This window comes from Leptidea sinapis, chromosome 27 (genome assembly GCF_905404315.1).
Source record: "Leptidea sinapis chromosome 27, ilLepSina1.1, whole genome shotgun sequence".
Taxonomy (NCBI): Eukaryota; Metazoa; Arthropoda; class Insecta; order Lepidoptera; family Pieridae; genus Leptidea; species Leptidea sinapis.
In genome coordinates, this window is record NC_066291.1 from 6,230,692 (window position 1) to 6,254,042 (window position 23,351).

Here is a 23,351-nt window from a genome sequence, read left to right on the forward strand (position 1 = left end):
ATAATGTAACATAGTATATATCACTCAATAAAGAGGCAGCTTCCTTATGGTGAAAGATATCGGTCCTGTAGTTTTTGTTTGTTGTTGTTTGTTAAGATTAATTCGCTTATCAAAACTAGGATACTGTGCTGAATGTATTCTCGCTATTTGAATACGAACTTGTGGATTTAAAACTGTACAACTATCGAAGTGAATTTGAGAAATGTGAAATTTAACCAGTGGCAGGATACTCTGCACAGGATGCCGGCTAGATTATGGGTACCACAACGGCGCCTATTTCTGCCGTGAAGCAGTAATGTGTAAGCATTACTGTGTTTCGTTCTGAAGGGCGCCGTAGCTAGTAAAATTACTGGGCTTAACACCTTATATACAAATGATTTAAGTTTTCTTTAGTGTTAATTCCGCCAATATTTGCTTTAAAAAAAAATCGACACGTGTTTCGACTCTACAAGAGGCATCCTCAGGACGTGTTGCCTCGCCAAAATCTGGCACGAACACGTGTCGATTTTTCTTAAAACAAATATTGGCGGAATTAACACTAAAGAGAACTTAAATCATTTGTATTATTATGGATTTCCGCAAAGTAACGCCTAATTCAATAAATTTTCTTAACACCTTATGTCTCAAGGTGACGAGCGCAGTTGTAGTGCCGCTCAGAATTTTTGGGTCTTTCAATAGGCGTATCAATTAGCATCAGCTGAACGTCCTACTCGTCTCGTCTCTTACTGTCATAAAGACAAATACAGTATCATAGAGAAATTAGAAACCTAGATTAATTGAAAACTCACTTTCAATTTACAAATTGAAGGTATCAAAAAATGCGCAAAATTAAAGTTGAAGAGACGGGCTCTTCAACTTTAATTGGAAGTAAATCGTATATCTATTTATTGAAGAATCAACTACTTATTTTCATTAAGAATCCACAGACCAAAGTACCAAAAAATATCAACGAACATGGAAATTGAATTTCAGCAAAGCTCTCAACAAATAAGACTGAATATAAATTATATTTCCTACATTTATCGTGCCGAGTATGATTTCAGTAAGTTTTTGTTTTGGTGTCCTTCAGAAATTTTACCTCCAAAGTAGGTTTCTTTAGTAGATTCATTATATATTTACACAGAAGTATGTCAAGTAATAGGTTTAATTTACATGCAATAAAGAATTCAATGATGGCTGTTGAGTTATTTCAGCTCAGAATATAATATATTAGTTCTTCAGCATACGCGGTTAAAAAGATTAGACGTTAACCGACGCGTCGGTTTCAAAGGGAAAGCTGTAATCAGGATATTTTTAAACGCCTTCTACGTACTTCTGATCCCATCCTAAGTAGCATGCAAGGAAATCTGGAATATTTTTACCTGAAACTTTGGCCATGTTTGCAACTGCAGACCACAATATAACAGAAAGTTCATCGGAAAGTAAAGAAAAATGCCAATAAACTAGCATTTCTAAGTTATTTCCCTTTATACAGACCGAAAATTGTATTATTTTGCTTTTTTGTAAATATATAATGTATATACACTTAAATATATATATATTAATTGTGAAAAATTGTTTTTTTGTTTATTTACATTGTTTAGATACCAATTCCGCATAAAAATATTTTTGGCCGCGTAGATCGTGCAAATACGACTCTGTGCGACGTAGATACGGCCGCGGCGCGACTAGTTTACTTTAGTTATTTTCATAGTATTATCTCCTATCGTATATTGCTATGGGGCAATGCTGCCGATATCAATACCATCTTTGTACTACAGAATAGTTCTTTTCGCGCTAGTTATAACCTAGGTACTTTTTTTACGGAATAAGAGGACGTGGGGCGTTGTATATGCTTCTACAACAAGATCCCCAATGTTTTAGAAGGTGTATTACGAAATTCAAAAGAATTATTAACAAACGTTTCTGTGGTAAAGGTTTCTATAACACAAATGACCCAATCTGTGGACTCATTAAGAAAAATGATACCACAGATTGGGAGTAGAGCGACCGCCCACAGGCTATTAAATATTAAATTTTATTGTACGATTTTACATTGTAGACATATTTTTATAAGAAAAAAGAAGCCCGCTGAGTTTGTTGTGCCCGTTCTTCTCAGGTCTGAGGCATGCATACCGTTTTGGAATGGATGGTAGTTTTTGACTTTCCTTAAGTGATTTTTTATCCTATTTTGAATATTTGAATTTGAATTTGAATAGAACATTTGAAATATATACCTTATAAGGTATCAAAATTATATAAAATACTATCTTGACAAAAATTAAATTATTAAGGAATTACGTGTATATGATGTGAAAATTTTGGATCCCTTTTTGTGACATTATTGTGATATAATGAAACTTTGCATATAAAGGGAAGTATTTAAACATTATTAGATTTAATTTTAACAAATAGCAGTTAAAAATAACTAAAACGCTTTTTATAGAAAAGTGAACTAAAAATAGAAGAAAATTTTGAATTTAGTTTGGTTTATATAATAGAGCATGTTTTTTTGGTTTTTTTAAAACTATTATTTACATTTTTGCATTAAAAATTCTCTTTGGTATTCGAAAATTACCAATGATTTGATAAATCGGTTACAGATAATGGTTTGGAATTCAAAAATAACAAAAATCTTATTTTGCAAACTGAAAAATGGCATAATTTTATCAAATTAATTGTATTGTCATCAGTCCTCGATAAATCTACGAAGTTTGAACAAAATCTGGCCGCTTAAAGTGGGTCAAAATCCCGCCCAAATGAGTCGGTTACAAACAAACATATATACAGGTAAAGTTAATAAAAAGCGTGTAAAAAAGTCACACTTCCTATCTAGCAAAGTCACACATGTGTTAGAATTTCAGATGTATGGCAGATTACAATAACCAGTATTAACGATTAAAGAGTTCCCTTGGTCAGATTTCCCTACTATTGAGGAACAAAAAACATCATGAACTTGCTGACGTCATATCTCTAGACCAAATAACATAACATCCTTAGCCATTTTCAAAAATATTAATCATATTCGGTGTTATTACAAAAAAAAAACATATTTAAGCATGGCTTAGACACGTGGCATGTCAGACAGTGATTTAATAATAACGACGTCTAAAATGAAGTTTATCTTTATCTATTGCAAAACAGTGTTTAGCTTGTATTTAACTAAAACATCGTTAAGCACAACATAAACTGAAGTACAGAACAATTAAAACGGAACGTAACACAATTTTGTGAGCTGTCATCTATCTGTCATCAGATAAACTAAAACTTCCTTAAGGCGACACTAAATGCCGGCGACCTTGAGCGATATGAGTTCACGGCTCCTATGTAACAAAGCCAATATTTTAAAAATTATTGCGTCGAAAATGTAACATTTTAACAGGCGCAAACAGTTTAATTGCTTACAATCCTCATAATTGATTACTAATCTGAATAAATGTACCTACACAAAAAAAAATAAAAGCTATAAAAACAACTTTTATGAGAGTAGTATACTAAACAAATGCATCATGCCGAGGAAAACCTTGTTTAACTGCAAAGAAAACTGGTAGTTCATAATAGTTCTGGAGTGTTAACTTTAATCAACAGCAAGCATTAGCAACCTACAAATAAGACTTAAGGGTATGTGTAACAGGAAAAAGTAGTGTGCATAGCTCCGAATGCTATATTATCACCACAGAACTTGTCTAAAAACACCTTGATTGCGTGTTTTCCGTTAAACACACCTTAGACAAGCTTCGGCTCGTGTTTAAATATAAGTGATATCTTTTCTTAAGACGTTGTCCTGTACACACGTGTTAAATTTGAAAAATCGGTCCAGACGTTAGGAGATCACTAACATACGTAGGAGAATTATATATCGACTGTATTGAGAATCTAAACAAATCTCAAATTCACTGGAGAACTCTAAAAAATTCATCAAAATCGGTCCAGCCGCTTAGGGGGAGTTCACTGTCAACACACATACAGAAGAATTATATAATACTAGCTTACCCGACAGACGTTGTTCTGCAGATACTAAAAAATACTGTTTTATAGGAATTAGCCAATAGTATTACAAAACATCAAGAATTATTTCGTAAAAAATGCTTCCTGTTATTATGTTAAAATTGATTCACAGCGAAACTGTCAAACCGTGCGTCACTAAATTCTCTCATTGAAAATTTGTCCATACAAAACAAATATTGAAAATAAAAATAATTATGTGTCCCTAATCGTAATAAAAACTATCCTATCTCTCAAGTTGGACCAAACTGCACTCCACGGAGTAATCCCCATTAAAATCCGTTCATTAGTTTAGGGGTCCATCGCGGACAAACAACGTGTCACGTAATTCATATATATTAAGATTATTATACTTACAGTTCTAGCCAAAAACGGCATCAAAAGAGATAGTATTGAATTGACCGACACGGATGTTGTCAGCAGAATTTTGCCCCCGACCCGTCTTGCCAGTTCACCGCCTGGGATCTGAAGGATGATGTAGCCCCAGAAGAATGATGACAGGATCATGGACTGAACGCTATAACTCCAATCGAAATACTGTAACAAATGAGTTTCAATTAATCTGAGGATTTACACGGTTGAACTATACTAACGATATTTCAGTTTATTAGATTGAATCACTATTCAATTCTCTTTATTGCGAATTTGGGTAATGAGTTGTTGTGGTGTTAAACATAGACAAAAATGCATGACCTGCCAAACTCTGTTTAATTACAACATGCAACATTATAAAGTATATAAATATATTACAAAAAAATCATAATCCTATAAGCTAAAATGTGTAATATCGCTTACGTCTACATAGACAATGAAAAAAATTGAGTGTATAAGTAAACTCTAATTTGAGCAATTCACGCACACTACCACAAAGTGTGATACAAAAAAAAACTAATAATCCTGGTTATTATCGGTTGTCTAACAGCAAGAGACTCTATCTAAACGTATGTATGTATATAGATTGTTCGGTGTTTGTCATTGATTTTGAAAAGTAATTATTGTATTTGACAAAATAAAAGAAGCTTACTTTAATGCTGCCTAAAATTCAGGAGGTAAGAAAAGCCGTTTAGTTTTAATTTGAGAGACGTCGCTTCATTGTGTGTCTTCTACCGCATTTATCACGGGGAGTGTTCCGAAGAGCTGTTTAACTTGATTCCTGCCGCCGAATCCCACCTTCGCACGACACGCCACAAGTTAGAATATCATCCCCACCATCTGGATGTGTGGCGGTCCTCCACAGTGCGGTTTTCAAGGAGCTTTCTTCCACGTACTACAAAGCTGTGGAATGAACTTCCTTGTGTGGTGTTTCCGGGACGATACGACATGATTACCTTCAAAAAAAGCGCGTACACCTTCCTTAAAGGCTGGCAACGCTCCTGTGATTCCTCTGGTGTTGCAAGAGATTGTGGGCGACGGTGATCACTTAACAACAACAGGACCCGCACGCTCGTTTGTCCTCCTATTCCATAAAAAAAATTTCGCGCATTATTTTAGAATTGTATATTATACAAGCCTTGGCCATCACTAGGCATATCTATGCTTACGTATGTGCTTACACATTCGCCTAACAATGCCTCTTTTTCTGGCCGATGCAGTAATGGACTATTAGATAGGTTAAGTCAAATGCCAAATAATTGGTAATTTTTTTAAAGTGATTACTTCTGCGATTAATTACTCAAATTAAATTTGAAAACAAAATTTATGAACAATGTGAGACTCGAATCCGCGACCTCTCGCGTGCCGTGCGAGCGCTCTTCCGCGGAGGCAACCGGTCGAGTGATGTAAGGTTCATAAATCTTGATATGTCTTGTTCAATTCTCAGGTTGTGGCTTCATCTACAGAATCTAATTTACAGTTGATAACCTGCTCAGCCCTAATATTTGCATATTAGGAAATTGACTTTCAGATATAAACAATTTATTCTCACTTCTGGGATTAATAACACAAATTAACTTGTACAAATGTCAAATTTATTGCTAAATTTAATTTTTTTTTGCTGTGTAGGTAGGTTGGTAGGTTTGTGTTAAAATTTAATATGTTAGTAATATTCTAGTAAAACGTCCCAAAGTCTACGTGTTTTCCTTTTTTGTTTGCAAAACATCGATTAAAAATGATTGATCTTATATTTCTTTGTAAATGCAATATTGTATTAATACCTACAATATTGAATCATGAAGTGCGTGAAGTACTTTGATTATAGTATAAATTCATAGTTACTGTAACTGAATAACACAACTGTAAGTAACAACATGTATTAGTATTAGGAAAATAATTATTAAGTTTTTATTTTAAACAAAACATTAAAAAAACTTCATATAACTGTTTCCATTTATTATATTGAGCTAGAGGTCCCAGGTTCAAATCCCCGTAGGTGCAAACATTTATATGCTGAATTCGGATGTCGATAAGCATTTATGTATGTTTAAGTAAGTATATTGTATTAATTATATCGTTGTATTGTACCCATAGTACAGGCCATGTCTAGTTTGGGGTAAAATAATTTGTGTAAAACTGTGTTAATATAATATTAAACTTTATCGACCTTAGAAATAAACTGGGTATAAAGTCTTATACCTCATAATAAACCGAGAATATGAAAATAAAAAAGACATTTTGCTTATGATTGGTTTATTCGGACGGATAAAATCTTCCGCGTTTATTTACAAGGCTGCTTGAAATTTGGAGAAGTTCATAATTATCATTGTAATGACAGTGTTGTCAGCGATATAGGCAACATTTTGCATATACTTGGTTTATTTTGAGGTGATAACTTTATACCAAGTTTAGTTATAAGGCCGATAATGTTTAATATTATATTAACACACTTTTACACAAATTATCTTGCCCCAAACTAGGCATAGCGTGTACTATGGGTAAAAGACAACGATATAATTAATACAATATACTTACTTAACATACATTAATACTTAAGGACATCCGTATTCAGCATATAAATGTTTGCACCTACGGGGCTTCGAACCTGGGACCTCTAGCTCAATGAAATAAATGTTTATAATTTATTTGTAAGGCCATACATTTATAATGTTATTGTTACTAAAAATCAATTAGATTTATTGACCAGCTGCTGTTTTCCCAAATCGACTTAGGGATCTTCACTGTCTTACTTACCTGTCTTCACAGCATACTCGCACTTTAAGTCGAAGGGTAAACAGAAAACACGCAAACAAGGTGTTTTTAGACAAGTTTGGTGGTCAAAATATAGCATTTGGAGCTATGAACCCTACTTTATCATGTTACACATATCCTTAAGTCTTACATGTAGGTTGCTAATGCTTGCTGTTGTTTAAAGTTAATACTCCAGAGCTATTATGAAATACCAGTTTTCTTTGCAGTTAAACAAGTTTTTTCTCGGAATGATGCATTTGTTTAGTATACTACTCTCATAAAAGTTGTTCTTATAGCTTTTTCTTTTTTTGTGATGGTACATTTATTCAGATAAGTAATCAATAATGAGGATTATGAGTCCGGCAATGCATCTCATGCGGATATGCATGGGTGGTTGCCTTATCAGATGAGCCTCTTGCCCGTTTGCTCGCTATTATATTAAAAATACATGTTTCTGCAAACTATGAGAGAGCTAACGTAGTGTGCAAATATAATGATCATTATTCATATTATACAAATATTGCTCAACTTTAAATTGAACATTAAATCCAAAGTTCTAAACAGACGCCAGATATACGAGGTGTGTTCAAAAAATAACGAGAATTTTTGTTTTATGAAAAAAATCTTTATTTATTCATCAATATCTATTTTGTCGCCTTCAAAGTAATCTCCCTCGGATGTAATACACTTGTGCCAACGCTTTTTCCAATCCTCGAAACACTTTTGAAACTCGATCTTTGAAACAGCTTTAAGCTCTTTCAGCGATTCGCTTTTAATGTCATTTATGCTTGTAAAACGACGGCCTTTGAATGCAATAATAAATTCATATCCGTAAACCCATGTTTTGTCACCTGTTATAACACGTTTTAGTTGTTCTGCATCGTTATTCATACTTCATTTAGCGACTCCTGAGCAACTACCATTCGCCGCTGTTTTTTTCGAAATTTAACAATTTTGGAACGAATTTTGCTGCCACACGTTTCATACCCAAAACATCCGAAAAAATTTCATGGCATGAGCCAACTGATATGCCAACATCATCAGCGACTTCTCTGATTGTGATTCGGCGATCGTTCATAACCATTTCACAACACCATAACCAGTTCACTTTTTTCACGTTTTCATCGGTTGTTGATGTTCGGGTCGTTCGTCATCTTCAACGTTTTCGCGGCCATCTTGCAAACGCTTATACCACTCATAAATCCTTGCTTTACTCATAGCAGACTCACAATATGACTTTGTTAACATTTTAAAAACTTCACTACACTTTATTTCATTTTTTACGCAAAATTGAATACAAATTCTTTGATCCATTTTTTTTTCACAAACGAAAATCGCCGAGCTCGAAAAATACGTCTAATGTTAGCGGCTGCCACTCAAAAAGTAAGCAATAAATATTGCTCAAAATTTTATCGTACTTCTGGGACATGTGTACCAACATAATAAAAAAAAAATATGCAGGCGGACTCTCCAAACCCGCGAAATTTAAAAATTCTCGTACTTTTTGAACACACCTCGTATATCTCAACAATCTAAGCCATTACTACTCTTCAATACTTAAACTTAAAATAAACTTATCATTTAGTTTGCAAAGTTTTCAGTAAACCTACGTGTTAAATTACTTATTTGTATATTGTTAAAGTGAGATAATACTGATATTTAAATATATATGTAATACTGAAGTAAAGTAAATATTAGATGAATCTACAATTTATTTGTACATAATAGTTACACGTCGAGACAGTGATAATATAAGTTTGAGGCGTGTATTCCGATGCAGAAAGTGGAAAATCAGAACCTTGGAGGATTTGACTTATATATTCTAAGATCATGTACCTCTTATCAGTGCAATACATATCCTTTTTGGTTGGTATGTGTTTTCTTTGAGAACCAATACCTTTAGCCCTCCACTGGTCCATAATATGTACTAATGTAGAAACGCAAAGATTCTCCCATACTTCATATTATGGAGCATCGACTAAAATTCATACGAACTAATGCAATTACTCGCCTTATTTAATTAGAAATTGCTACTTTCCTTTGAACTCATAAAAGAATAAAAGTACGTTACATTCTGTACAATTAATTAGAACAAAAACAATGGGATGTTGGCATATAAAAGTTAACGGAAAAGAGCGTGGGGACTTCAGTCTTAATCGGCTGCCGACGTGATAATCAAGTGCGCAGAGTTATTGGTTTTTTGTCGAAGTTTTATTTGGTTAGTTGCTGTACTTAGAAAATGCAACCTGGGTTCAAAATATTAAAACTCTTTTTACATTATTTAATCATTAAAAAATATTGCATTATTCAAAAATATTACACCGCGGAACCGATACAAGAGTGATCTCTCAAGTCAATTTTCTAATATGCAATTATTGTAGTATAGCAGCATATTTGAATTTGAACAGCAGGTATCAATTGTGGTGTAGATCCTGTAGATGGCATCAGAACCCGAGAGTTGAAGGATCATACCAAGATTTCCAGATCCTGCATTATTCTGTTAGTTGACTGAGTTGCTTATTGCTTGCCCGCAGCTATTGAGCAAGATAAATATTCAAATGCCAACTAGAGCATTGTCGTCATTGCCAATTGTCGGGGACCCAGTGCTCTGTGAACGGCTGGATCACTTGGCGATTCGTAGAGACGTCGCTTCATTGTGTGTCTTCTACCGCATTTATCACGGGGAGTGTTCCGAAGAGCTGTTTAACCTGATTCCTGCCGCTGACTTCCACCTTCGCACGACACGCCACAAGTTAGATTATCATCCCCACCATCTGGATGTTTAGCAGCCCTCCACAGTGCGGTTTTCAAGGAGCTTTCTTCCGCGTACTACAACGCTGCGGAATGAGCTTCCTTGTGCGGTGTTTCCGGGACGACACGACATGGGTACCTTCAAAAAAAGCGCGTAAACCTTCCTTAAAGGCCGGCATCACTCTTGTGATTCCTCTGGTGTTGCAAGAGAATGTGGGCGGCGGTGATCACTTAACACCAGGCGACCCGTACGCTCGTTTGTCCTCATATTCCATAAAAAAAGAGCACCTCAACAGGCAAAATCGAGATCAAGCAAACTCTAATCTCGGATATAATTCCCCACTGAATAGGCTGTTGCGTCAATACAACAAAATAATTTCAAACTAGCGATCTATAGATGTTTCTGGAGATGCAGTAGTACAATTTAAGAGAAACCTGACACTCTGATTAAAAAATGTAATTAGTATTGCATTATATTTATAATAAAAATCGCATTGACAAAATACATTGTATATTGTATTTTAGTGATTATATTAAAGTGACTGTACTGTAGCTTGTAATGATTTGTGGAATTAATTTATCTTTTTATATTGTTTTGACATGTTAGCCTTATAGGACTTCAATTTACTTTTATATAATTAAGAACAAAATTGTTTGTGTGTTTATGTGCATGATGTGTTCACCTGTAATTGCAGTCTCGATATATTGATTCATAAATTTTGGTAGAAATAAAGTTTGTATACCGTAAAAGCTCCTTATTCGCGCTTCCTTCATTCGCGGATTAAAAAAATGTGACCCAATTCCTATATTCGCGGCTAAAGATTCCTTTATTCGCGGATGTAATCGGTACATAGAACATGCATATTAATAAAAAGAATTCCTACATAGTTGCATAATTGCGAATGGAATAGGACGAGATGGGAAATGTTAAATTCACAGACCATTGAAGAAGAGGCTTCAACAAGCACTGGAAATGTGTCATATAATTTGACAAATCTTAGTGAAGGTTTAAGAATGGCAAATGAGCTTTGTGATATCTTTATGAAAATTTATACGTCTATGGAACGAAGTCACATTTTTAAGAGGCAAACTGCTGAATATGAGTTTGAACTAAAAGAGCTTTTAAAAACTGTTATGCAAGAAAAAATTACAAAATTCATTAATCCTTAGGCAACCTAAGCCTGAAGATAATGATTGATAAGAATAGTCAAAAACTTCAATTAAATTGTTTTTTTTTTTTTAAGTTTGTATTTTATTTTATCACCTAGGAACGTATCCGTTATAATCCCATATAAATTACCATTCCGTATTCACGGCATATTTACGGAACATAATATACCCCGCGAATAAAGAGCTTTTATTGTATTGAATCGTAGAAGTGGCAGATATAACTTAAAATGAATAACATATTGTTAAAAATGAAAGTTTTACTAAATAAAGTATAATTATATCGTATTATTATTAATATTGTATCAACTATTGACGCTTTGTGAGATAACCCCAGCTCAAATAAACATTAAAACTTGAACCCAATAATTATCTTATTTGTAATAACGGATTATCACACAGCTGACCTTAAAATGTTTGTTGTTCAATAAATCATAACATAATTGGAAGAATATCACAAATTCTTTGTGTTTGTCTTATTATGAAATTATTGTCTGTGTTTTTTTTTTTGGAAGAGAATTACCAAGACGTATGCGTACGGGTCACCTTTTGGAATCACAGGAGCGTTGCCAACCTTATAAGGCGTCGGATCAAGTTACGTAAACAGATAAAATTTGAAAACAAAAGTTTATGAACGATGCGGAACTCGAACATACAACCTCTCGCGTTACGTGCAGGTTCTCTCCCAACTGAGCTAACCGTTCGAATGACGTATCGTCATAAAATCTTGTATGCTTTGTTCAACTCTCAGGTTGTGGCTTTATCTACAGGATCCACTTTACAGTTGATAACCTACTAATCCCCAATATTTGCATATTACGAATTTGACTTGAGACGTCGCTCTTGCTAATCTAAACAATTTGTTATGTTCTTAAAGTGATAACCCTAACTTCTGGGACTAATACACAAATTAAAATTGAAAACAAAATTTTATGAATGATGCGGAACTCGAATCCACGACCTCTCGCGTACAGTGCGAGTTCTCTCCTGACGCTGAACTGAGGTAACGATTTTATGACGATACTTCACTCGAACGGTTACACAAATTAGCATATCATGCCCACCATCTGGATGTGTGTCCTCTACAGTGCACTTTTCAAGGAGCTTTCCTCCATGTACTACAAATCTGTGGATTGAGCTTCCTTGTGCGTTGTTTCCGGGACGATACGACATCGGTACCTTCAAAAAAAGCGCGTACACCTTAAAAGGCCGGCAACGCTTGTGTGATTCCTCTGGTGTTGCAAGAGAATATGGGCGGCACTGATCACTTAACACCAAGTGGGTCACTTGGCGTTTCGTAGAGACGTCGCTTCATTGTGTGTTTTCTACCGCATTTATCACGGGGAGTGTTCCGAAGAGCTGTTTAACCTGATTCCTGCCGCCGAATTCCACCTTCGCACGACACGTTACAAGTTAGGATATCATCCCCACCATCTGGATGTGTTGCGGCCTTCCACAGTGCGGTTTTCAAGGAGCTTTCTTCCGCGTACTACAACGCCGCGGAATGAGCTTCCTTGTGCCGCGCGAGTTCTCTCCCAACTGAGGTAACGATTTTATGACGATACGTCACTCGAACGGTTACACAAATTAGCATATCATCCCCACCATCTGGATGGGCGGCACTGATCACTTAACACCAAGTGGGTCACTTAGTGGCCACTACGCTCGTGTCCACCCCTTCCATAAAAAAAACACAGTAAAAATAAATTTACATTTATTTCAATATAATCAATAAGTTTCAATTATCTAGTGCTCGCTTCTTCTTCGAACTTGAACTTCGTACTTTGAATTCGTACCGTACCTTATAATAATAATAAACCGCACTGATATTGTAAGTATAGTACGTATAAAACGAAAACAGTATTTTTGTCATAGATAATTTATACGTCTAAATAGACTATGACAGCTGTGAAAACGTCAAAACAAAATGAGTTTAGAGTTAGCTTCTATTTTGAGCAATGCACGCAAACTAACACAAAGTGTCTTATAAATTGCGAGTGTAAGACGTAGTTTGTCACGCACACAAAATTATTAAATCTTGCCTGTTTTCAAGAGACTCTATCTAGACGTATAAATTATCTAAGTTATTTGTGTTGATGGTTAAACAATTATCAAGTGAGAGTAAATATTATAGAAGTAATATTGTACTGACTGTTTCGTTTCTGTCGTCCGTCATGTCCACGATAGCCATACTCATGTTGACCCTCATGCAGAACGCCAGCAACATCCCCAAGAACAGCAGGAAGGTCTGGGCGTGCCTCACTCCGAGGCCCTCTAAAATCACATGCAACCAAAACTTATTATATTACTACAAAGGCCTAGTCAAATTGTATCATCGAACGTAGCTGAGGTTTTTCATCAAGGAGTATTATCATGGAGATAGATAGATAGATTACAATGCAAGTATAATTTCTTCACCTGACCACAGAATAATGAGTAGGTTTAACTAAGTTACATATTTTAAAGATATTACTAAATGAAACGCTCGCCAATAAGTTTCTTTAAGTCTTAATCAGTTCGTAACTGCGATGGATTCATAACACATTCATAAAGCAGTTCATGCATACTATGATCTACTCGTAATTTCTTATTGGGCTCCTACTCAGGCCTCAGGCGCGTAATTAATATAGCAGGAAACAACAACACATTTCATGCCACTTAGGGCTGATTTCAAAATTGAAGTAGAACGCCATTAAAACAATTTGAACTAAGATACAGATTCAATTCGCATTTTATCAACACCAACTAACGTAGTTGTAGCCAAAACGCGTTTCAGGGCTGATGGCCGAGTTTTGAACGCTTAACATATTTGATCCCGTTCAAGCGCTGTCACTGTCGTTATTGGAACAGAAACGTCAACAGTTATTATTTTGATTGTATTCAAACTTATCAATGACAGTTTTGACAGCTATTAAACACATTCTATTGTTTATCACGTGTATACTCAGTTTACGTGAATTAGCTCAAAATGAGTTAGTAAAATCGCTTTCCCATTCATAGATGAGATCTCTAATCTAGAGATTCTATTCGAAATCTAGAGATCAAGACTATAGTCCGACAACTTCGTGCGCAACCGTTCCACGGGATGACAGACCGTGGCTGGGACGCGGTACTAAAGATGTCAGAGAGTAGTGGGAGGTGTTGCGGGGAAGGGCAACGCGTGAGACTGCTGTAACCCGCTCTATTCGGACTATAACATTTGAACTAGTTTAACTAAAACTGAGTTTTATTAAACTCAGTTTGAAGTGTCAATGGTGGAATTGGGGCTTAGCCATTAGTGGCTGTAAATATGTACATATTTATGTAAGTAGGTACATATTTTGTCAGAGTTAAGTATTTGCAGATTAATCTAAGTTTTTTATCATCACGCTTTTGGTATTTCCAAGTCATATTATCATTTGAATGACACTTTGCTTATAGTTAATTCATTGAATTTGATTAACCTTTTCTGGTTGTAATAATAAAATCACAATTTATCATTTATAATTGACAAACTTCTTTAAAATCTATTTTTAATGAATTGTTAAGCTATGATTATTTTATAATAATAAGCATAGCGAAAAATTGTAAAAAACGACGTGTTTTTCAATTGTCTTTGTATCTATTTGCGGTTATGTCGTATGGGTATTATAGGTAAGTATGATATCTCTGTCTTAGAATCTCTGAATCAACCAGTACTATCAAATCCCGCCACATCTACCTCTGCTTCAAAATTGCTTGCTCGTTTTACACTGAATTACACATGCAGTAAACACTTCTTAACATCAAGTTTATCTATTTATCAAGTTTACCTGGCATCCGCAGAAGGCAACAAAACAAATTATTTTCATACATAGTAATTATTCTATGACTTTTATGCTACAATTATCCCCTCAAATTTAATCTGGGCAAAATATTAACGCAAGCTTAAAATTATATATACTTCTTAAATCACGCTTCGACAGGAAAATGAACCTCAGTCTGTCTAATTCTATGAATTTAAAGAGCTCGAAATTAAATAAATTCTATGTGTATATTCAAATCAAATCAAATCAAAATCACTTTATTGATATAGTTCACGGAAATGACACGTCTAATGAATGTCTAAAAAAATTTACCGCTACTTCGTTCTCATTGTCTCTCTTTTAAATCAACATTTACTGCTTCATCTTTTACAAATCATTTCAATTACCTACAAAATATCTAAAGTGATGCAACAAAAATACTAATAAAACATTGTAGTAGTTATAATAGTATTGCAAATATAGTTATAAGATTTGTTTGAATAAATTAAAATAATATAAAAAAAAATTAACAAAAAAACAACCGCCTTCAAAAACACTACTCCAAAACAATATATATAATGTGCACTAAAAAGTATAAAAATAATTGCGTATTTTTATACAATCTAATTAATTAATCTAATTCTAGTTACGATAATTGTTATTTTCGGAATCGGTGTCCTTCCGTCCCAACCCGCTCTCGCCTCTCGCCTCCTCACGACTCAAGCACATCTCATCTATAACTATGTATGTAGTAACAAACCTATCTTGGATGACACCGACTCCAAAAATTACAATAATCGTAACTAGAATAAGATTAATTAATTAGATTGTATAAAAATACGCAATTATTTTTATACTTTTTAGTGCACACTATATCTATTGTTTTGGAATAGTGTTTTTGAAGGCGGTTGATTTTTTGTTAATTTTTTTTTTTATTTTATGATTTTTAGTGAATTTGAAGTACACTAACTAACAATTTGTCCAAAATATGTGTAAATATACTAAATTTTTCAATGCAGCACAGAACGTAAGTACTTTGCAATTTGATTACAGACAGTGTTCCGTTACTTTGTCATAGATTCCGTAATCCGAACCTAACCAAACTCCCACCAAACTATCTTTGAAATATATCCTTTCCAATAAAAAAAGAATCATCGAAATCGGTTGGCGCGATATTGAGTTATTCGTAAATTTATCATCCACTTTGCTTTACGTAAGTATGGCAAATTTTAAGACTTCTATGGCTTTCTCATGGATTCCACTGCCAGATCTGGACAATTGCAATGGGACCACTCGGGAAGCACCAGCTCTCAAATCCCAGTCGAAAGTTTTGAGGTAACAAACCGACAAAAATACCGACGAATTGAGAACCTCCTCCTTTTTTGAAGTCGGTTAAAAATACATACATTTCTCACTTTAATAAATAAATTTTTATAATATCTTTTTGGAGTAACCTGAAATATAGCCGGGCACTAGCGTACACCTGTCTCGCCCCGCAATATCCGTTCAGAACTCAGGAGAAAAGCGCCCACGTTTGGTGATTAAAATGTTGGTTTATTTAATACATACAACCAGTGGGAGGCTTCTTTGCGCAGGATGCCGGCTAGATTATGGGTACCACAACGGCGCCTATTAATGCCGTGAAGCAGTAATGTGTTAGCATTACTGTGTTTCGGTCTGAAGTGCGCCGTATCTAGTGAAATTACAGGGCAAATGAGACTTAACATCTTATGTATCGTATAAGTATAGGTGACGAGCGCTGTTGTAGTGCCACTCAGGATTTTTCGAGTTTTAAAAGAATCCTGAGTGGCACTGCATTGTTATGGTCAGGGCGTATCAATTACCATCTACAGAACGTCCTGCTCGTCTCGTCCCTTATATTCATAAAGAAAAAAATACATAATTTATAAATACGGTTTGTAAGGGCAAAGTTCAGATTGCGCCCCAAACACAATAATCATGAACGCGGTATCAACATGTGTGGCACTTAAGATTATATAAGAATTGTTATCTAAGTAGATACTTTAGGCACTGTCAGTCCACACAAGACAGCTGCTATCTGATGTCACAGCTTATACGATGAAATACGTATTAATATGATATTATTGTTGTTTTACAGCAGGGGTTAAAGATAAATTAAGAATATACAGGTAATGAAGCAAGGTTTGCGTGAAATTAACTTACTTCCGAAATCGCGCATGCGCAGCGGCCTGTCCATGCGTATTATTTTACTTGTATTAATAGGTTGCTTATAGTAATGATGGTTTGAGTGAATGTATCAGAAAGCTATTGAAACAAGCTATAAGAACATGCAAAATAAACCATATTATAAACCAAATAAGGGTCACAACTTCGTTAGGGCGTAGTGTGCCGTTCGGCACTTCAAATTATGGTGTATCTGAAAAATCGAGTGAAATATTGCACTTTCCGATTTCGGAAGATTCTTTATAAATTCGATGCCTAAAGATCATCATGTTTTTCATACCAACGCTCGTACGCGATAGTGGCGTTTTAATGTATTTTTCAAAAAAAATACTGATAGATATAATGTTAATTCTATCTAGATTTTATCGCAGCAGGAAATAAAAATTTCAGGAAACAAATATCTGCTTTTTTACTAAGTTTTACATGAACATTTGACGCAAAATTTGATGTAAAAACTCAATAACACGCGTTTTAATTCTTTTAAAAGTGTTTTATATAAGCCAATAAAGATACTTTAAAAAACTGTTGCTCCCGAAGTAGATATTCTTCTTTGTTTGACCCTCTATAAATAGTGAGTAAGTGAAGTTTAGAACGAGAGAAAATAATAATATAAGAACTATGTTTATATTCGAACAATTTGTGTATCGTTAATTTTATGACAACCATCGAGATTGTATTTGATATTTATTAAACCAAAAGATGAAAATGTTGTCATTAGCTTTCGCATATTATCTTATGGGTTAAGCATATTTTATGATTTACCATATTCTAGCGTTCAATACGATAATTTGCAGAGTAATATTATAGTATAATCATTCATTATCACCGGTATTTCAAATTGCATTTGACTCCATACCTACTTTGTGTAAAGCAATCACAGCGATTCGGTTTTCTTTATCACCGCACTCCATTTTAATATCGCAATAAATTGTACATCGTATTGGTGCCAAAATGAGAAAACTCAATGAACAATCATAAAAAATTAACAGATTCCAAAATCAAATGTAATATTTTGTTTATATAGTATTTATGGCCAGACTAAGTATATAAAAATAAGTAAAATCAGAATTAATCACTTGACTGTTAAGTTCTTACTTTTTTTGTTTGATATGGCTCCGGAAGACCTACCATCAACTTTTAATTAGCGATGCGTTTCCGATGCAGTTCAGTTTAGGTACCTAAACCGAATTGCTAAAATTCGTACCATGAAGTGCCTTTTACTGAATGGCATTTGGATCGCTTATGAAGAATGAACGATATAAATTTGTCTGTGACCCGCGGTGTGAGAAAGAGATGACGCTCTACAGTCGTTGCATAAGTTTGTCTCTCTTACTCGAACCATATGCGATGCGTTTCGAAACCTAAAATGATAAGATTTTAGCGGTTTTTTGCGTTGAAAATACTAAAAATACATTTTAAAATTGCGCTTTATAGCGTCAAATTATAAACCATTAAGCCCTTTTTTGTACTTATTAAATAATAGTAATATGAATATATATAGTTCTTTGAATTGCAAATTAAATGTTTGCTTGGATGTTTTACTAAAAATAACGAGTTATGAACGCAACTTCTTGATGTTTGATTAGACAGGAGCACAGAGTAAATTTTTTTTAATTCGTTCTTGCGAACAGGCTATAGCACTGGCACTTACCTTATTTTCAGTATTTTGTTTGATAAAAAAGTCCAATAAAGTATTCTCATCTCACCTTTCATCAATAAAAATTTCCTTTTTTGTATGTTTTCACTAATTTTTAAAAGTTAATAACAACAGGATTCACTTTCCTATAAGGAATTAGCAACTTTTTTCAAATCGCTCACTTTGACACATGAGCTATCCAGTTTAGGCTGAAATATTACCTCGTGGTGCGAATGAATGAACGAACTAAATCTGTTTGCGATTCAATTTTTTGATTTGACGTCAACCTAAAATTGATAGCTCTTATGACGTCATGGTACGAAATAGCAAAGCAGTTCATTTTAGGTTGTCAATTGGTTGGCAATAAGAGTTCATGTTGGCCTGCTGCTCAGTTACTTTATCATACATCCAGTATCTGTTCATATAATGTTCGTGACTGCTCTCTTTAATGCTCGTGGTTGATATCTTTAATGTATGGAACTTTAACTAACAAATTCAACATTCAAAATCCAATCCGGTTTAGAACCACCTTGTTACTGTTTTTGAAGACTATATTTAATAGCTGTTTTCGAAGTAATGTGAAAAAATACTCATTATTAGCAAAGGTTTTATTCAGATGACTTGGATTTGTCACCTATTACATTATAATCCATAGACTACCTAATTCTTTTAATATTTTGATAGTCCATACTGATACCCTTGTTTACAACAGACTGCCAATATTTATCTCGTAAGATCTGTGGAGCACTCAAATCTGTGACGTCATTGATAGACGACCAGTATCTTAACTGCTCATGATATACACTGAACCATACCGATAACTTCTCTCATAATAATATAATATGTTTACAAACTGAGAGGAACTGGGCTATCGGTGAAATATATATACATACTCTACGACACAGCTTCCACGATTATGTTAATGTGAATGATAATATAAAGAATTTGTCTGTATATTCATACAATATGTATTCCGTATGTTGGACGTACTGTGTTATTAAATAAAAATAGTTGATTGTTAACCTAGGGTCGAAAGAATCAATTCCCGAGGTACCTATTTAGACGCCCGAGCGCAGCAAGAGCGGCTATAGTCCGAGTAGGAATTGATTATTTTACCCGTGTTAAGCACTTTACTTTTAATTTCGAATTAGTTGTCAAATTGAGACAATTTATGTCGAATTTTTAAATTTTAAATATGGAATTCACCGCGTAATTGTTGCGGCTTATGCCGCTCAAAGAAGTTTACGCTATGTTCACACTGGCTGTTTAGAAAGTCACATGGCCGCAGCATATTTTTTAATTAGTTTGTTTTTACATAAAACTCTTCTCAGCTGACAACACTTCTATTTTCAAAGTTCATTCCGGCCCTTAGTTGGGAAGTAATTTGTATGAGTTTTTCCCTCTCTATGCAGGGAAGCAGCCAAATAATCAGATCAAAACAACGTTACTTTCCGAGTATGAGAAATGAAAAATAATAATATCACTTATAAAATGAACAATAGAATAGAAACAAAATTTAAAGTTTACCATTAGATGATCATATTGTTATGAGATGTGTTTTCGCGCTAAAATGTGTGTTTGTGACTTCGAGTCTCATATCAGACTTTGACGAGTCAACATCCCCTGAGAATACCTTGCGTGGAGGCGAAACGTAGTTCCTGAAAAACGTTCCAAGCCACAATCATAACATTTCAGGAATTCGTGTTTAAAGTTGTATAAATATTAGTGTATTCCATACATATATGGGTTGGGCTACTGCGTCATGTGCTACAAAAAGTTACAGTAGGGCTGCTATTCTTGTCAGTCCATTAATATGAATCACGTGACCAGTTTTGTGTTCTTAACTTAATTTCGACTTGATTGTAGCTTGGAACGTTTTTTTTGGAATTACGTCCAAGTGTCGTTTTGATTGAAAACTTAATTATACGGAACTTACACTCAAAAATGCTCACAAGATGTGGCTTAAATACTTTTTTAACTTAAAAAAAAACAATACTAAATACGCTTGACATTTGTATATTGTTTAAAATGATTAAGTATTTATAAATTTGTTAGTTATTAAATTAAGATCTTTAGACTTTAATAAATAACTAAGGAATATTTTAGGATATAAAGCAAATAACATAAAATTGTTCTTCCCGTGTATTCTGAAACTCTCACATTTAATCATAAAATTTTTAATTAAATGTCGCGACGAATTATATGACCTTTTCAGTCTGAAAATTTAGGTTAATTTGACGAGACTCAGACGAGTACGTATCATCCAATTTAAGCAAAGCTAGGATTATACTCTCAAATTTTACGTTCTAGAGTACAGTAATTAAAAAGCTTAAAAAAATGGTTATACGATCTGTATATCAAAAGTGTTTAAACATTATCTTTGGGTTTCGTGCCAGATTTTAGCGAGACAACACGTCCTGAGGGTGCCTCGTGTAGAGGCGAAACACGTGTCGAATTGTTTAAAGACAAATACTGGCGGAATTAACACTAAAGAAAACTCAAATCGTTCGTGTAATTCTCTTCAAAGCAAACTGAGGCGCTGTGAAAATCAATAAAACTATTACTTTCTACGCAAAAGTTTAATGCTATCTTATCTTATATATAAAATTCTCGTGTCACAATATTAGTTACCCTACTCCTCCGAAACACCTTTACTTATTTTTACCAAATTTTATATGCATATTCAGTAGGTCTGAGAATCGGCTACTATCTATTTGTCATAGAAAAATGGTATATTTTACATTTTTATGAGTACCATCTGTTAGAGTTTTTTTAATATATACATTCATTTTCATTTTTCCAAATGATGAAAATAAGATAAGCTTTCATAATAATACTATATATTTAACGACTTTGTATCATATTTACGCGTACAAAACGTTGTACAACAATATTATAAAACATTATTTCTCACTCACACACTCATATTTATTTACCCAAGTAAAATCTGAACTAAGCTACAAATAAATTTCTGTTTATTTTTTCACATTTCTTTATTTGGTTCTAGCTCGGTTACCTTATCATACAGCCAGTTACTCGCTAATATAATTTTAAAATTATTGGTTGAAATTCCGATTACATTTTGTTCCTCGGGATAAAAAATCAATTTTTGGCTCTGGTTATTCAGAATAAATTATATATTCTTAAAATATATGTGAAATCTAATTATTTCCCTCGGGTTTTATTCGAATGACATTCCACTTATTGAGTATAAAATATAATCCACAGTTTACTCACTTGGTCTTATATTTTCACTGTCCATATTCACACCCATTGTTACAACATCTACTCTACTTTACGACTGCCAACATCTATCTCGTAATAAACGAGGAACACTCAAAACTGAGACGTCACTGATATAGGACCAATATCTGTTCATGATATATAATGAACTGTACCGATAACTTATCCTATATTATATATCTACAAACTGCAACTGGGCTGTGTATAAAAATATTCCATAATATAAACTATAGACTATTTATAAACTTAACAGCTATTAAATATTTATTATGGTTATTTTTCATAATAATAATAATATTGATACACTTTTACACAAATTATCTTGCCCCAAACTAGGCATAGCCTGTACTATGGGTACAAGAGAACGATATATTTAATACAATACTTACAAACTTTTAAACATACAGAAATGCATATAAACATCCATGACTCGGAAACAAACATATTCATCATAGAAATGATTGCACCTACCGGGATTCGAACCCGGGAATCCTGTAGCTTAGTAGTCAGGGTCACTAACTATTCGGCTATATGGATCGTCAATTCATAAGAGTAGAATATCCAAAAACCATAAAAATTTTGAAGTGAAAACTTTAGCGGCTTTGAGCATATTTCCTGTAATGGGTATAAAATGCTAATCTCGCGTCAGGACACGTGACCTGTTCGAGAATTCGTAAGACAGTCGGTGAAATTATAGATGAAAGAGTTATTCTTCTAACTAATTATAGTTGGGCTATTTCAACTTAATGATCATACGGTCATTGGACCAGCTTTGTCTAATAAAAGACATAAAAGGCATTTATTTTCTCAAAATTAATTCCTTTAGAATTCTATTTGATGTCATTTCTAATAACTACTAGATACTACTACCGCTTCGGAAACAAATGGCGCTCTGAGAGAGAAGAAGCGGCGCAAGAAACTCTCCCAGCATTCTTTTTTTTGCGCTCTTTTCAATAAAAATATACAATATTGTACAGTCATTTCTATCGCTATAAAATAATCACAATCTGGTCCCAGGCTGTCCGATCATTTAGATATTCAGCAGTGGTGTAATAGGATTTACGACAGAGCCATTTTTTCATAAAACATCTAAATTTATTTATAGATAATGCCTGAAAAGTAGCTGGGACTTTATTATAGAAGTGTATACATTTATCATGTAAGCTATTATGTATCTTATGAAGCCTACTAGAGTTAGTTACAAGCATTCCCTTATTTCTTGTGTTATAATAATGAAAATCACTATTAAGAGCAAAAAGGTGACGATTTTTGTGAACGTATATTAAATTTTCATAAATGACAAGGGAAGACTCTCCGTAAGGCGATAGTTATACTTATATTTCTTCGTTACATCTTATTTTATTTACTTTTTTTTATTAATTTGTTTCTTACTTCAGCTACCATAAACGTTTTATATAGGTTTAAGAGATTGGCGATGATGATGCTGGTAATAAATATAGTCAAAGAGTCGTTGAAAT

At 33.9% G+C, this 23,351-nt stretch overlaps 1 protein-coding gene across 2 annotated transcripts in view; it reads right to left on the bottom strand.

Moving 5' to 3' along the window:
• Nucleotides 1–22,003, bottom strand: part of LOC126972806 (putative inorganic phosphate cotransporter) — a 40,740-nt gene extending 18,737 nt beyond the window's left edge. The window contains exons 1-3 of one of the 2 annotated variants that reach the window (XM_050819871.1): nucleotides 21,868–22,003; nucleotides 13,178–13,299; nucleotides 4,342–4,521 (exon numbers count right to left, since the gene is read on the bottom strand). In XM_050819871.1, the coding sequence (XP_050675828.1) occupies nucleotides 4,342–4,521; nucleotides 13,178–13,299; nucleotides 21,868–21,904 (339 nt within the window). In that variant the 5' untranslated portion in view covers nucleotides 21,905–22,003. The remainder of the gene's footprint in view (nucleotides 1–4,341; nucleotides 4,522–13,177; nucleotides 13,300–21,867) is intronic. The other variant, XM_050819872.1, reaches the window with a different exon arrangement.
• Nucleotides 22,004–23,351: the final 1,348 nt, after the last annotated feature.